The 16,385-nt window shown below is 42.8% G+C and overlaps 2 protein-coding genes across 2 annotated transcripts; both read left to right on the top strand.

The window, feature by feature from the left end:
- The first annotated feature begins 683 nt into the window (after positions 1-683).
- LOC124884687 (protocadherin Fat 4-like) lies at positions 684-5,484 on the top strand. The gene is made up of 7 exons (XM_047392741.1): positions 684-2,274; positions 2,363-2,464; positions 3,741-4,042; positions 4,123-4,208; positions 4,324-4,503; positions 4,639-4,766; positions 5,213-5,484. The coding sequence occupies exons 1-7, from the start codon at positions 690-692 to the stop codon at positions 5,482-5,484; spliced, it is 2,655 nt and encodes an 884-aa protein (XP_047248697.1). The 5' UTR covers positions 684-689.
- LOC124884454 (protocadherin Fat 4-like) lies at positions 5,429-9,724 on the top strand. The gene is made up of 2 exons (XM_047392377.1): positions 5,429-5,775; positions 6,458-9,724. Exons 1-2 carry the CDS (start codon positions 5,484-5,486, stop codon positions 7,852-7,854), a joined length of 1,689 nt encoding a protein of 562 aa, XP_047248333.1. The 5' UTR covers positions 5,429-5,483; the 3' UTR covers positions 7,855-9,724.
- The last annotated feature ends 6,661 nt before the right edge of the window (positions 9,725-16,385 follow it).

The following is a 16,385-nucleotide window of genomic DNA, read 5'->3' on the forward strand; positions in this document are numbered from 1 at the left end:
CTAAATCTGCCTGGCTAAATGTAACTGTGATCGTTATGGATGTCAATGACAATCCTCCTGTCTTTTCATTGTCCGAGTATGCCACAACAGTGCCTGAAAACTCAAAAGTGAGGACAAGTGTTCTAGATGTAAAGGCCACAGATATGGACTCAGGAATAAATGCACAAATATCCTATTCGCTTATTGCTGGCAGTTTGGATAAATTTGCAATTGATCCAAGAAATGGGAGTATTACTACTTTGGATGTCTTTGATTATGAGAGAGAGCAGATGTTTGATTTAACAGTTAAAGCTTCAAATACTGCCAGACACACTTTGTTTAGTTTGGCTTATGTTAACATTAACATCTTGGATCTCAACGAATTTAGCCCGATATTCCTGAAAGAAAGTTATAACTTTTCAGTATTCAAAAATGTTCCTGTTGGAACACCACTAGGCAAGGTGAAGGCCATTGATAACGACAGTGGCCCTGAAGGTGAGGTGTTTTATCTAATCTTTGGCAAAGGCAAAAATTTTGGTTTTAACATTGGTCTGCTTTCTGGAGAGATATATACAAGTGGTAGTTTGAGAGATCAAGGCAACAACAACATAATTTTAAAAGTCCTGGCAAAAAACTCTGGTGTTATAACTGGAGCAAACATAGCTGAGACATTGGTCAATATTAATGTGGTTGAAACAAACGATGCACCCATGTTCACCTCCATATGCTATGAGGCAAACGTTACAGAAGACAGTCCAACTGGGACATCTGTGTTAACTGTAAGTGCTTTGGACTGGGATTCTGTACTGTACTGGGATCGATTCATCTTCAGGATTGTAGATGGAAACACAAACTCCTCTTTCTCCATTGATCCATTTAGTGGTATTGTCTTAGTAAACTCTCCTCTTGACAGGGAATTGTGGCCAGTTTATAATCTCACTGTTACAGCCACTGATAATGGTTCTCCACCAGCCACTGGAAAAACAAATATTATTGTGAGTATAGTTGATATTAATGACAATGCCCCCAAACTCATGACAACTAAGATTCAAGTGAGAGAAAATAAACCTGAAGGAACTATAGTCGCCAGATTAAATGCATTTGATTTTGATTCACCACCAAATCAAGGTCCTTTTACCTTTTGGTTATCAAATTTGTCAGCAGAAAGTGCCTTTTTTCTCACCCTAGATGGAGTTTTACTCACCACACGCATTATTGATCGAGAGCATGTCTCTAAATATCAATTACTTGTGGTAGTTAAAGATGCAGGATCTCCTCTGCCTCTGTCTTCAACAACAACACTCCACATTTGGGTGGAAGATGAAAACGATAACCCCCCCTTACCACGAAACATCTTTATTGAGGTAAAATATTTCGGCAGTTCTTTTAATGGTGGCATGATTGGTAATGTGCATCCTGAGGATCCTGATGAGTCTGATGCATTCCTCTGTGCCATTAAAAGTAGCCCGATGAACATGTTCACGATATCCAATGGTACCTGTGAGCTATGGTCGACCCCTTTTCAGGGCGAAGCAACTTTTAACGTCACAGTTGAAGCTACAGATCAGGTCCACTTTCCAGTAAATAACAGTATCTATGTAAACTACAAAGGTTTTACAAATGCATCATTGGATAGTTGTATATTTTTCTATGTGTCCTCATCCTCAGTGGAGAACTTTTTAACTAGTAAGTATTTGAAGTTTGTGAAAGCCCTGGACAGTCTCTTTAACCTGCAGGCATCAAAGACGCATGTATTTGGAATTAAACAAATTGGCATGGAGATACTACTACTTGCTGCGGTGAAAAACTACAATGGGCAATATTTAAGCAGAGAGGTCGCAAGTAGTATATCTACTGGACATAAGAAGTTACTGGAATCCCAGAGCAATGTGACAATTTCTCACATCACCAGTGATCCATGCCTCATGAGCCCCTGCCAGAATGGGGCATCATGCAACAAAAACATTTACATCAGCCAGGATGTTGCTGTCCTGGAAAGCATGGCTGTCATATTTGTGTCACCAAAGAAAGAGATTTTTAATTGTACCTGTTTGGTCGGGTTCAGCAGTTCCCTCTGTGAAGATGACATTGACGAATGTGAAGTGAATCCCTGTGAAAATAACAGCACGTGTGAAAACACTGCAGGAAGTTTCCGCTGTCACTGTCAGAGCGGCTTCTCTGGCTCTGTCTGCTCGGCTGATGTGGATGAGTGCCTTAAGGTGAAGTGTCAAAATGGTGGGACATGTGTTCAGACACAGGAGAGATTTTACTGTCAGTGTGTGCCTGGATTTGAAGGTAGAACTGTTCATTTAAAACAGCCTGTTTTACTGTATTAACACTAACCAAAATCCCTATAAATTTTATGTGTTATTAAATTTTTCAGGAGAAAGGTGTGAACAGCTGAAAGATCACTGCAGATCTACACCATGTTTTCAGGGCAGCTGCATTAACCTACAAACAGGATTCATCTGTAACTGTCCCTTTGGTGAGAATAATCATAAAGGAACATTGTATAAATGAGAAGATTGTTATAAAAACAAAAAACAATGAGCTGTTAATCTGAAATTAGCAAGCTACTGCTCTGTAACAAAACTGCTAAATTGAATTTGTCATTTTTTTCCCGATATTATTATATTTAATATAGTGACAACTGTTAAATTGGAGGTAAATGGGAGGTTTTTCGGTGATCAATTGGCTCCTGGCCTTTAGTGCATTACTAGAACAGAAGCATGTCTCGTATTTGCTTCCCTTATTCATTGATAATCAAACAAAATATCCAATCTTGACACCAATAAATGTCATTACATGTACATATTTTTTAAAATATTATTTTATTTAAATGTATTTCTTCAAAAACCATGCTGATAGGTACATTTTGACCACGGATTATAAACATCCTCTTATAACAATCATCCACACAGCTCTTACACGCTGTTTGTGTTGCACATGTGCACCACTGCTAAAGAATTAACACAACTGTGGTTTTGAGTACGTTACATAACCTATCACAATGCTATTCAAATGCTGGACTCAACCCATCATGCTTTATATTTAAAACTGAGAGGGAAACTGACAGTATCACTTAATTTCTGACATATTTAGGTAATAATTATATGATACCTTGGGGCCACTCATAGAACATTGACATTTATTTTCAAGAAAACCAGGTGAGATTCTGATAAACAACACCAAACCAACAATGAGATGGTGATGTCAAAATTAATCTACACGGTTCTTATGAGGTTGAACACGTCCTTCATGCCAAAACACATGCATACTTCAGAATAGAAGTGAATTAAAAGCCAGATATACTTGAAAGACATACAAGACTTGATAATTACTTACATCTAGACCCATTTAATTTTTTTCCATACGCCGACAAACATGGCAGGATAGGAAGCATTTTAACAGCAAGATATTTATTTTTGAACAACACTGTTTATCATAAGTTAAATTCGTAGAAATATGTAAGTAGTATTTCCACACTGTACGGACACAGACATTTTTTATAAGGTGTCAATTTTAATACAAAACACAGCATTTTGATGCTCTAATTGTATTCATTATCAAACCAAGGGCCTGCGTTCCTTTCTTCTGCATCAACATGTGCAGTATGTATTTTTATTGCAAAAAGTAGAGTTTAGTATTATCCAACCCTATTAGCACCCAAATATCTGCTTTTAAAAACAGTACAAAGCTTAATCTAATTACTAAATACTTTGACCTTTCCATCTACTTACTGCAATGTATTTTCCTTTCAGGAGTGAATGGTGTCCACTGTGAGGTGCAAAGTTATGGCTTTGAAGAAATGTCCTTTGTGGAGTTTCCCCCACTGGATCGCAGGACTAATTTAATTTATTTTGAGTTTGCAACAGTGCAGAGAGACTCCCTCCTTGTGTACAATCCTGGAACATTGTCTAGCAGGGAATTCTTTGCACTGGAGATACTTCATGGCGCCATACAACTCTCTTATGACCTGGGCTCTGGAACTGTAAAGTTGCAGACACACAAACAAGTTGCAGATGGGCATTTTCACAGCATTACTGTCAGGAGGATCGGTAATGTGAGTTTCAGTATTGTATACAGTGTTTACCAGTCATAAATTCATTAAAATATTGATGTAGATGTGTATAATTTTAACAGATTGGGTCTTTGCTTGTGGACAACTGTACAGATCTTGTGAACAATGGATTTTGTTTTTCAGAGAGTGATGGCATTATCTCAGAAAGGTACCCATGAAGTAACACTTTCCGATAACAGTTAACATTTCTGTCTTTTTTTTTAACCACATTTGAACAAAATCAACCTGAGTAAATAATTTCTCTTTATCTTTGTATCTCATAGGACTCTTGACATTGGCAACACTAATATGACATTTGGAGGACTGAGAAGTATGGAATTAATTTTACAACATGCAAGTCAGATAAAAACACATGATTTTGTTGGATGCATTCGAAATATTCACATTAACGGCATCCTACTGAGGCCTTCTTTGGGGCTTGCAACATATAATGTCTTCAACAGGTAATGTTTTTTACATTTAATGCATATAACAAATAAACAAACAAATGTGCCATTATAAATTAAGTTTATCTCTCTCTTTTGGTATATGTCTCAATTCCAGCAAAATGTTATAATTTTCTTAATTATTTCACAAAGGTGTCTTCGAACAGCATTGTCAGGATGCAACAGCTCCCCATGCAAGAATGGGGGAGTGTGCCATGACCTTTGGTCTGACTATGTGTGTGAGTGCAAAACTCCCTTTACAGGAAGAAACTGTGGTACAGGTAAAACAAATAAACATATAGAGAAGTGAAATTAAACCAACAAGAAATCCTGAAAAAACAGTATACCAAAATTAAGTTATGGTAGGCTATCATAATAATGTTCACAAAGTCATCAGTCAAAATCAATCTGGATGATGAACCCTACCTTTCCAAACTGTTTTTTGTTACTTAAAACAATCACAAAGAGATTGGTATGTATTCCTTTAAGTTAATATTTATTGACATCAACACCAAAATTGACACATAAAAAAGAATGAGTAGTATTAATGCGAGCTATTATTCATTACACAATATCTCATCGCTAACTATAATATATATAGTTTGTTTGTCCACACATTCTGAGCTGGATAGAGAACACTTGGGCAAAAGTGGAATTAGAAATGTGTTTTTTTTTTCCTTTGGCAAAGTTGGAACTAAGTAATTATTTCCTTGTCTTTCTAAAACAGGAATATCTGAAGAGCTTGTACTGAGCTTTAAGGGAGGTGATTACATTGAGTATGTCATTAAAGAGAGATTCAAGAGAGACCTTCTGTTTAAAGGCCTGATGGATGATGCAAAACAGGAAAATACAACAGACCAAACTCTGATTACCATCAAGTTCAAAACAAAAGAAGAAGGGACCTTACTCGTTATTCTTGGAAAGAGAGGAAACATTATGTTGATGGTCTGTAAAAAAGTGTATTTAATATGTGGTCATGATATATCTGAGTATATTTAATGTATAAATATATGTCTCTGTATTTGTATTTTCAGGTAAGAGACAGAAAACCTCTTTATATTTTCATAGATACGTTAGGACATATGTCAGAGTTTACTCTGGAGCTTTTAGTTGCTGATGGGCTCTGGCATATCCTGTCCTTATTGAGCTGTGGGCATAACACTTCTCTATCTGTGGATGACAAAATGGTCTTGAACATTACCAAACAAAACATGGACTTCAGACTTATTAGTTTGGAAAAGATCATTCTTGGTGCAGCTCCAAATAGACAAACAAAGCTCAAACAGTCAGGTAATCTGATGACTTAAAATATTTTTTACAATGACACCTTGATCAAATCTTGATGTCACCGGCCACTTTATTATGTAAATCTTGCCAGTACCAGGTCAGACCTCTTTTTTTCTTCAGACCTACTACTTCAAGTCTTTGTTGTGTAAATTCAACAAGGTGTGAGACAAATTCTTCAGCGATTGTGGTCCATATTGACATGATAGCTCGTACAGTTTCTACAGATTTGTTGGTTGAAAATCCATGAAGTGAATCTCCCGTTCTACCACATCCCACATTGCTCTATTCGATCACAATCTGGAGACTGTGGATGCTAGTGAAGCGTGAACTTGAAACATTGTTATGTTTCAGAGACCACTTGTGACATCACACATTTTCCCTTCAGAGGTAACCATCAGAGGATGGGTACATTGTTACCAGTAAATCATCACTTTCTTTGTCATGTGACACTGATAACCATGACAAGCTCAGAGTCATTTAAATCTCATTTCTTCTCAATTTTGATGCTAGGTTTGAACTTTGGCAAATTCTCTTCACCCATTGAAGAATCCAAAATACATTCACTTGCTGTTAGTGTTAAACAATTAAGCAGATATACCTAATAAAGTTGTCGGTGAGTGTATTTTTTTGGGGGGGAGTGTTTTCTATTGTCACCTTGATGCCTCTAACATTCTTTTGGTCACAGGCTTTAATGGATGTGTGGAATATTTAAACATCAGCGGCTATACTCTGCCATTCAGTGGTCACAGTTTAATGGTGGAGGTCTGGCCGAGTTCGACTCTTCCCCAGTCCAGCTGCAGCTCTCCAGGTGTCTGCCTCTCCTCACCATGCTCTGAAGAAAACACCTTTATGAGAACATGTCTTTCAGAGTGTCAAAACCGGGTGATGTGCAGACCTCCAGCACAGGACAGATACTGCATCTGTCTGCAAAATGTCTCAGATCATTTTTGTGATATCTGCATTTCAACTGCCCATGAAAAGTGCTCAGAGATGGAGCACAAAAGACCTTTATGGGTTATAGCTGTGGTTCTCCCTTTGATCACCATCCTGGTTGTATGTATGATTGTGCTTCTGTGCAGATTTAGACAGCGAAATTCGAAGTCTAAAAATGAGAACGTCCCACACAAAATGGTGCAAGGAACTGAAAATGCTAATTTTTGTTTTGATGACAACCAAGTGCTCAAAGCTACTCTTTCAACCTCAAAAGAGAAACCTCATGAACAAATGAATGTATTTCAGCCAAATGAGAAGTTTAATAGTGATGCTTTTCTTTCACATGCACAGCTGATGCCTCCTAGTGAGCTGGAATATTATGAAATCGGAAGCATTTGTAGTGCATTTAATTCTGACAACAACTCACCAAAACTCAGCTGGCACAAGAATTTATACAGTACAAAACGCCTTAAAAATGATTCAAGCCAGCTGGGGGATCTAAGGATGCTATTAGGTAAATTTAAGAATGACTTCCTTGGTAAACAGAAATGTCCTCCAAACCCTCAAAATGCTGCCACAATACACAAACAGTCATTGTATAAGCTTGACACAGAGCAGCAGCGGCAGAAAACTCCCTGTTACACAAAAGAATTCCCACAACAAGAGCTCCTGGAGCCAACACAACCACTCAGTTTTGAAGAAATTAGCAAATTGAATGGTCCTCTTGAGCCAACATTTTCACATCAAGCATTTTTAAAGTCTGGACCCATAGAATCCATTATGACAACAGAGACCTCATCTGAATGTGAAACAGACAGCACGTTTACTTGTTCTGAGTCTGACTATGACCAGTTTTTCATGATCACTGGCAAGAAATATAGGCATGAGCAGCCATTCCGATCAGTGTGCAACATAAGGCAGGATGGTGCCCTTACTAATAAGTCATTATTTGAACTAACATCCTCCTCCACTTTGCAACAAGACAGTTCTAAGAACGATCACTTTGCTATGTTTAAACTGTGGGAAAAAAATGTAAATGTGCCCCTGACGTTTGACATCTATGCTGCAGTGTTTGAGGATATTGCAGGTATGCCCATGGAGTTGAGTCATTGCTGTGATATGCAAAGTGATGATGAGGAAATTATTTGAAAGATCATAGCAGATGTGACGTAGTTTAATGTGAACAGCTAATGACATCTGATTCACTACTTGCATAAAGTAGTTCTCTAATGTGTTTTAAAACTCTAGAATAATAATAATAATTGCAGGGTGTGTGGGGGGGTTGCATCCATGTTCGGATGTGGAGATTGTGTGGTGACAGTGGAACTTAGCTGGTTGGAGGTTCTCCCTGGGCTAGTGTTATATTGGTAGTGATGTTGTGTGTTTGCGGGTGCAACTGCCAGGGACTGCTTTTTGGCTGAGCTGATTCCATCTTGGTGTGGAGTTGGAGGGTCCCGTCTAGGTATGGGGCTCAGTGGTCTCTGCTGTGTTGCGCTTGTGCGAGGTGACATTGCGCAGGTGTATGCCTTGCCATCATGTTTTTCTGTCTGGTTTGGTCTCTTGGGCTGCCTCCTTTTCTGATAATCTTATGCCTCCCATTAAACCTTGGGCCTATGATTTGTTTTTCTTTTAAACATACATACCAAAATTCTGACCCACACTCCCCACCAGTAATGAGCCAAATAGATTTGCCAATCTGCCAATAAACCCAAGAAGAAGAAGAACAATCAAAGCTGCCATTAGCCAGTGTTGCCAAATTGGGCAGGTTTCCACTCAATTGGGCTTCTTTTGAACATGCTGGCTGGAAACAATAGCTTTGGGCGGGTTGCTAAAATTTGGGCTGCTTTTCACAACGTTTAGCGGGTTTTTGGAAAAATATTCTACAGAAACTTCTGTCAAAATAGTTGCCACTGTGTGAATGAAAAGTAAAATATTTATACATTTCTTTAAAATGTTGTGTCTTTGCATTCATACCATTTGTTCATTTATTTTGAAATGTAGGGAATCTGTTAGACGTTACATCATCAATCACTGATTAATCAAGTGTCACTGTGAAATGGTGTATAAATACAAAAATATACAGAAAGGAATAGGAGGCTGATCCATAGCTAAAATTGTGCATTGCCCCTGCCCAAGAAGATGACTCCAAAGCTCATTGCAAGTATTGTAATACAGAAATCCGAGCAAAATTTTATGATTTGAAAGAACATAGCACCACAAAATAACCCTGGAACATAAATGCTCTCGTTGTGTTTGTGCAATTCCGGTTCAGATTCCGAGTCCTTGTTTCAGTCTCGGTTTCTGACAATTCTCAACTCCAGTTCTGTTTGGCAGAGGGGTTAGAGGGGTCTGCATGGTTTGTGTGAGCAGGCTGACCAGAGATGTTTACGGGATGGAAAGTTCTCGGCTACTTGGTGGGCTCTGTGGGCATTTTGCCTTTGGTGGGCTTCGGTGTAGGTTTTCTTGTGGGGCAGCTTCTGGCTGGTGTATGGGTGTCTGGCATATGCTCTTAGACATCCGGGTGCCGGCTGATGTTCGGCGCAGGTGCCTGGGCCGGTTTCCCCCACCGTTTAAAATGCACTCAACAACAACACGCATCAACACCACATTTGAGCGGGCAGAGGTGAGCTGTTTCCCATCTGTTGTTGGAGGTTCGGAAAGAGGAGGGGGCCTTCTGGTCGAAGTCTGACCTGTGGTTGGGTGTCAGGTCTCGGGGGAAGATTGGTGCAGAGGCTGGCGTTTTGGTTCTCTCTGGATCCTTTTGTTTAGCATTTCAATTCCTGGTTTTAGTGCCCAGCCCACTGGCTGGGGAGATGAAAGTAGCTCCCTCTTTAATTGAGTCTTCATTTGCGCAGACAGGTTGCTTGAGCAGTGTTGTATGATAATAAGTGATATTATTGGGTCATCATTGGGATATTTCATAACAGTTGTAGAAATGCTGTAGCAGAGGCACATGCATGTGGTGTGCATGAGATGTAAGAGTTATGGCTCTCATGTTGCTGAATCTCCAATGGAGTGATACGGATGTTATTTGGAGAATTCTTCTAATAAAAATTAAATCAAAACTTTGAGAAACATGTATCTGCATTTGTTTTTGGCTTTCAACATATTATGATGTAATGTCCATGAGAAACTAATTTGTGTATGTTATTATTTAGTTAGAATATAAAAAGAGACTATTGGATAAACTTTAAAAATGCTTTTCTTTGTATACTGAAGACTGGTTATAAGCTGCAATTGAAATATTAAACTGAGACGTTTTAATTCTCTAAAATGATCAAATACAGGCTCCCCACAAGTCTGCCCTGTGTGAAAGAGTGGTAACAATAGAGTCTTTGATGTAAGAAAGCCAAGAGAAGACCCACTAACAGTTTGTCACAATAATTTTGATTGATTGATATATGGGACACAGCAAACATGCATTATCGTGGAAGCATCATGCTGTGGGGATGCTTTTTTGATCAGGGATTCTGGATGGAGATAAATACAGGGCAAACCTGAAAGAAACTTTTTAGAGGTTGCAAAAGATCTGAAACTGGGAAAGATGTTCACCTTCCAGCAGAACCACAACCCTAAACATACGGCCAGAGCTACAGTGGAAAAGTTTAGGTCAAAATATACTCATGTGTTAGAATAACCCAGTCAAGATGAGACCTAAATTGAAAATCTCACAGAAAACAAAATGGTCAAAAAATCCAATCTCTGATAGCTGTTAGAGACGTACCCCAAAATAACTGATGCTGTAATTGCATGTTAAGGTTTGCGAGATATGGGACCCCAGAATGCAGACGAGCAGGCAGCGTGATGGTAAGTGAAAAAAGTTTTATAACAAAAACTCACTCACCGCAAGAGGCAGGAACAAAACAACAAACGGGTAGCCGAGACAGGCAAGACATGATCTGAGAACAAGACATGATCTGAGAAATGTTTCCGCGATGACTAACTGAACAGGCGTGTATATATGGAGTGTAAACCAGGTAGAGCTAGGAAACAGATTAGTTTGGAGCAGGTGAATGGGATAAAGATAATTAACAGAGAACACAACGTGACAGGAGCAAAACATGGCTTGAACAGAACGTAAATCCAAGGAAACAAACTAATAGAACTATAACTAGAAAAACATGAAACAAAAGCATAAACAGGAAAATAATAAACAGAAGCATGATTCAAAACTTGAGCAGTGAAAAACATATAAGGAAAAAACCCCAAATCATAACATTGCAATGAAATGTGGCTCTCCAAATGTGGCTCTATTGAGAGAAGTGAGTGAAACAAATGCATTCCACCCTTTCCAGATTTTCATTTTCATTAAATCAACTCTTAATTTAGGTAATGTGTCCAGCCTCACAACATATTTTACATTTTTGTTGCTCCTCTCCAAACTTCAGAATATTTCGCAGGTATCAGATAAGAAAAACATGTATATATTCTAAGTTAAATTGTCTTGTTTCATAATGTGATATGGAATTTGCATGGTATTGTTGTAATTATGTGTAGCACTTAGAATATTTACAAATTGTAATTATTTCCCCTCCTTGAACAGCCACCTTAACGTGATGGAGGGGTTTGAGTGCTCGAATGACCCTAGAGGCTATGTTGTCTGGGGCTTAAATGCCCCTGGTAGGGTCTCCCATGGTAAACAGGCTCTAGGTGATGGATCAGACAAAGAGTGATTCAAAACACCTTCATGTGGACCATAAAATCGAGGCACATGACATCACCCGGTACGGCGGAGCCGGGGTCCCACCATGGAGCCAGGCCTGGGTACAGGACTCGTCAGAGAGCCCCTGGTGGCTGGGATGCTCCTCATGGTACCCTGGAAGGAGCCTGAGCTTGTGCGGTAGGTTGAGAGATATTGACTAGAAATAGTCGGGCTCACCTCCACGCACAGCGTGGGCTCTGGAACCGATCTCCTCGAGAGGGACTGGACTCTCTTCTACTCTGGAATGGCCCACGGGGAGAGGCGGCAGGCTGGGGTGGGTTTGCTTGTTGCCCCCCAGCTGAACTGGTGGGTCAACAAGCAAACCCGCCTTCGGGTTGGGGACAGGTCTCTGACTGTCGTTTTGGCCTACGGGCCGAGCGGTAGTGCGGAGTACCCAGCCTTCCTGGTGTCCCTGTCAGGGGTTCTGCATAGTGCCCCTCCCGAGGACTCCATTATTCTGCTGGGGGACTTCAAGGCCCACATGGGAAACGTCAGTGACACCTGGAGAGGCATGATCGGGGAAAATGGCCTCCCCATTCTGGATCCAAGTGGTGTTACATTATTGGACTTCTATGCTAGTCATGGATTGTCCATAATGAACACCGTGTTCAAGCATAAGGGTGTTCATCAGTGCACTTGGCACCAGGACACCCTAGGCAGGAGATTGATGATCGACTTTGTTGTCGTGTTGTCAGACCTTCGGCCGCATGTTTTGGACATTCGGGTGAAGAGAGGGGCTGAGCTGTCCACTGATCACCACCTGGGGGTGAGTTGGATCCGCTGGAAGAGGAGAAAGCCGGGCAGACTTGATAGGCCCAAGCGCATAGTGAGGGTTTGCTGGGAACATCTGGCAGAGCCCTCGGCCAGGGATGTATTCAACTGCCACCTCCGGGATGGCTTTGACCAGATTCCGGGGGATGTTGGAGAGTCTGAGTGGACCATGTTCTTTGCATCTATTGTCGATGCTGCTGCCCGTAGCTGTGCCGTAAGGTCTGCAGTGCCTGTCGCGGTGGCAATCCACGATCCCGGTGGTGGACACCGGCAGTAAGGAATGCTGTCAAGCTGAAGAAGGAGCCCTGTTGGCTGTGATTTGCTTGCGGGACTCCTGAGGTGGCTGACATGTACCGTGAGGCCAATCGTACCGCAGTCCAGGCTGTGGCAGAGGCAAAAACACGCGCCTGGGACGAGTTCGGTGAGGCCATGGAGAATGACTACTGGTTTGCCTCCAAGTGATTCTGGCTAACCATCCGGCACCTCAGGAGGGGGAAGCTGTGCTTCGCCAACACTGTTTACAGTGCTGACCTCGACTGGGGACATTATCGGGTGGTGGAAGGCATACCTCGACAATCTCCTCAGTCCTGCCATCACGCATTCCCTGGTGGAAGCAGAGGCTGGGGATTCAAGATTGGACCCAGGGTGAGGTCACCGAGATGATTGAAGAAAACTCCACGGAGGCAGGGCTTCGGGGGTTGTTGAGGTAAAATAATTCCACCAGATATAATAATACAGCCTCGACACCTCAGTCCAGATGTTGTGAGAAATAACAGATGAAGAGCAGGAAATTAAGAATAACACAAGTTTATTTTGGTAAATGATAAGTCCAATGATTTCCAATGCAAAAATTGAATACAAGAAGAATAATACAAAGAAAGAAAGATTTACCAAAGGCCTTTGGGAGAGACTCAGATCAGCAAAGCGAGGCCGTATCACGAGTGCTCTGCCTTACCATAAATCTTAAAACGTCTTATACCTTTTACTTCAAAGCTTACTGAGTGACCCTCCCCTCCAAGAATTATTACGAAGTTTGTGTCGGCGCTGTAAATTAGCCAACCCCCATGTGAGTACTTTATTATCTATACCATGCCCAAAAGCCGACATTTATTGCTTTACTGCCCATGCAGCCTGGCATTTACAGCTGCTGGGAACATCTTAACCTGAGATTCCCCCTTGCTCCAGCCTGAAGCTTGCTGTCACCTGTGAATTATCTCCCCACAGCTCACACATGTTAAATCTCAGTGTTATGTTCACACATGCAGACTGAACACATATATGAAATGGCGAAACTAAATGATTTTAATTCTCAACAGGGTGGATGAGTACCTCAAGTTTCTGGATGTTGTGGGGCTGTCATGATTGACACACTTCTTCAACATTGCGTGGCGGTCAGGGACAATGCCTCTGGTCTGGCAGACTGGGGTGGTGGTGACCCTTCTTATGAAGGGGGACCACACCCCGGAGGGTGTGTTCCAACTATAGGGGGATCACACTCCCCAGCCTCCCTGGAAAGGCCTATGCCAGGTTATTGGAGAGAAGAGTCTGGCCGATAGTTGAACCTCGGCTTCAGGAGGAGCAGTGTGGCTTTTGTCCCAGCTGTGGAGCACTGGACCAGCTCTACACCCTCTGCAGGGTACTCAAGGGTTCATGGGAGTTTGCCCAACCAGTTCACACGTGTTTTGTGAACCTGGAGAAGGCATCCGATTCTGTCTGTTGTGGTGCCCTGTAGAGGATGCTCCTGGAGTACGGAGTCAGGGGCCCTTTATTAGGGGCCATCCTGTCGAAGAAGGATCTTGGGTCGGACCAAAGCGCAGACAAGAGCTCGGTAGCCGCATCATAGTTTATTCTTTAAAAGGTCGAAACGTAACAAAAACACTGCAGGTATGAATCCAGAGACAAAATCCAAAACTTTCAAAACACTGCAGGTACTTTGGCAAAACGTAGCATAAGCGAAACATAAACAAAGCATAGTCATGGTAGGGAAAGGGGTAATCAACAGAATAACAGAATAACAGAAGGAACCAGCCCAGAACAAAGACACCAAACCAACTAATATACTGGGGAAATAGCAAAAGCAGATAATCAACGGAACAGGGAACAGGTGCGACAAGGGGGCAGGGAAGGAGCAGGAACAGGTGAAACAAATACAAAGGCTGAGGAAGAGTGAAAGGACAGAAAACACAAACTAAGCAAGAGAATAAATCAGAGGAGGAAATAAAGAACCAGAATAACTATGAACTAAAGTAATCAGAGAAACTAGAGGGGAACATAGAAACAATAACTTAAGAAATAAACAAAGAGCCATAAGAAAAATCTAAATTACAAAATAAACCATCAAAGAACCCACAAAGTCCAAAATGTCACTCCATGACATAACCCCCACCCCCCTCAAGGTCGGATTCCAGACGACCTCTGGGAACTAACAAAAGTTAAAAGCAAAACAACCCACCCAGGGTGGGCAGAGGGAGGCCTTGGGAGGAGGACCAGAGTCCAAAACAAAAGTAACTCCCAATAAACAAAACTAGAGTCCATAATCTCCAGTGGCGAGAACAAAAATCCAGGAGGCCGATGATCAGGGGGCCTGCGACGACATAGCCAACGATGAAGGAGCTGATGATCCGGAGGCCGGCAATGAAGTAGCCAATGAAAAGGCTGACGGTCAGGAGGCCGGCAGCGTCAAAGCCAGCGGTGAAGAAGCCAGTGTTCTGGAGGCCTACAGCGACGTAACCAGCGATGAGGCCAATGATCCAGAGGCCTGCAGCGGAGGAGCCAACGAAGAGGCAGGCGCCTCGGAGACCGGTGGTGAGGAAGCAGGCGCCTCTGAGACCTGCGCCTCGGAAGCAGGCGCCTCGGAGACCTGCGGCAAGGAAGCAGGCGCCTCGGAGTCTGGCAGTGGAGATGCCAGGCAAACCTATGAAGCGAGGAGTCAGGCAGTCTACGACGTGGCAAGATCCTTAGAGACTTGAACCTGGCGTCCGGCGTGGACCCAGGCTTAGAGTCGTAAGATGTATGGTCAGGAGTACGGTCAGTCAAAATGTCAGTCGTCAAATAGTCGAGCTGTGGTGTGTCAGGCTCAGAGTAAGGCTCTGGTGTGTCAGGCAAAGAGTCAGGCTGCAGTGTGTCAGGCAAAGAGTCAAGCTCTAGTGTGTCAGGCAAAGAGTCAGGCTCTGGTGTGTCAGGCAAAGAGTCAGGCTCTAGTGTGTCAGGCAAAGAGTCAGGCTCTGGTGTGTCAGGCAAATGGTCAGGCTCTGGTGTGTCAGGCAAAGGGTCAGGCTCTGGTGTGTCAGGCAAAAGGTCAGGCTCTGGTGTGTCAGGCAAAGGGTCAAGCTCTGGTGTGTCAGGCAAAGGGTCAGGCTCTGGTGTGTCAGGCAAAGTGTCAGGCTCTGGTGTGTCAGGCAAAAGGTCAGGCTGTAGTGTGTCAGGCAAAGAGTCAGGCTGCTGTGCGTCAGGCAAAGAGTCAGTGGTGCCTGGAACATAGCCAGTCAGTATTTCCAGTAGCACCCCCCCAGAGGAAACTGAGCAGGTGCTCTGGACCAGGTTGTGAAGGCAGCCTGACCACGGGCTCCTCCGTGTCGTGACGAGGCTCTGTAGACCCGGCGGCGGCCGGCTGAGGCTCTGTAGACCCGGTGATGGCCGGCTGAGGCTCTGTAGACCCGGCGACGGTCGGCTGAGGCTCTGTAGACCCGGCAGCAGCCGGCTGAGGCTCTGTAGACCCGGTGATGGCTGGCTGAGGCTCTGTAGACCTGGCGACGGTCGGCTGAGGCCCTGTAGACCCGGCGGCGGCCGGCTGAGGCTCTGTAGACCTGGCGGTGGCCTGCTGAGGCTCTGGCGGCTTGGCTGCATGCTGTGAGTCCAGCGGCTTGGCTGCATGCTGTTAGTCCAGCGGCTTGGCTAAGTACTGTGAGTCCAGCAGCTTGGCTAAGTACTGTGAGTCCAGCAGCTTGGCTAAGTACTGTGAGTCCAGAGGCTTGGCTGCCTTAACGGCCACAAGAAGAGGGTCGGACCAAAGCGCAGACAAGAGCTCGTTAGCCGCATCCTAGTTTATTCTTAAAAAGGTCGAAACGTAACAAAAACACTGCAGGTATGAATCCAGAGACAAAATCCAAAACTTTCAAAACACTGCAGGTACTTTGGCAAAACGTAGCATAAGCGAAGCATAAACAAAGCATAGTCATGGTAGGGAAAGGGGTAATCAACAGAATAA

Source organism: Girardinichthys multiradiatus, chromosome 18 (genome assembly GCF_021462225.1).
Source record: "Girardinichthys multiradiatus isolate DD_20200921_A chromosome 18, DD_fGirMul_XY1, whole genome shotgun sequence".
Taxonomy (NCBI): domain Eukaryota; kingdom Metazoa; phylum Chordata; class Actinopteri; order Cyprinodontiformes; family Goodeidae; genus Girardinichthys; species Girardinichthys multiradiatus.

Excerpts from the sequence above, each read along its gene's own strand:
- LOC124884454 (XM_047392377.1), top strand. The coding sequence starts at position 5,484 with ATGTATAAATATATGTCTCTGTATTTGTATTTTCAGGTAAGAGACAGA. Across the intron at positions 5,776-6,457 it reads AACAAAGCTCAAACAGTCAG|GCTTTAATGGATGTGTGGAA; the intron begins GTAATCTGATGA and ends TTTTGGTCACAG.
- LOC124884687 (XM_047392741.1), top strand. The coding sequence starts at position 690 with ATGTTCACCTCCATATGCTATGAGGCAAACGTTACAGAAGACAGTCCA. Across the intron at positions 4,043-4,122 it reads CTGTCAGGAGGATCGGTAAT|ATTGGGTCTTTGCTTGTGGA; the intron begins GTGAGTTTCAGT and ends TAATTTTAACAG. Across the intron at positions 4,209-4,323 it reads GATGGCATTATCTCAGAAAG|GACTCTTGACATTGGCAACA; the intron begins GTACCCATGAAG and ends TGTATCTCATAG.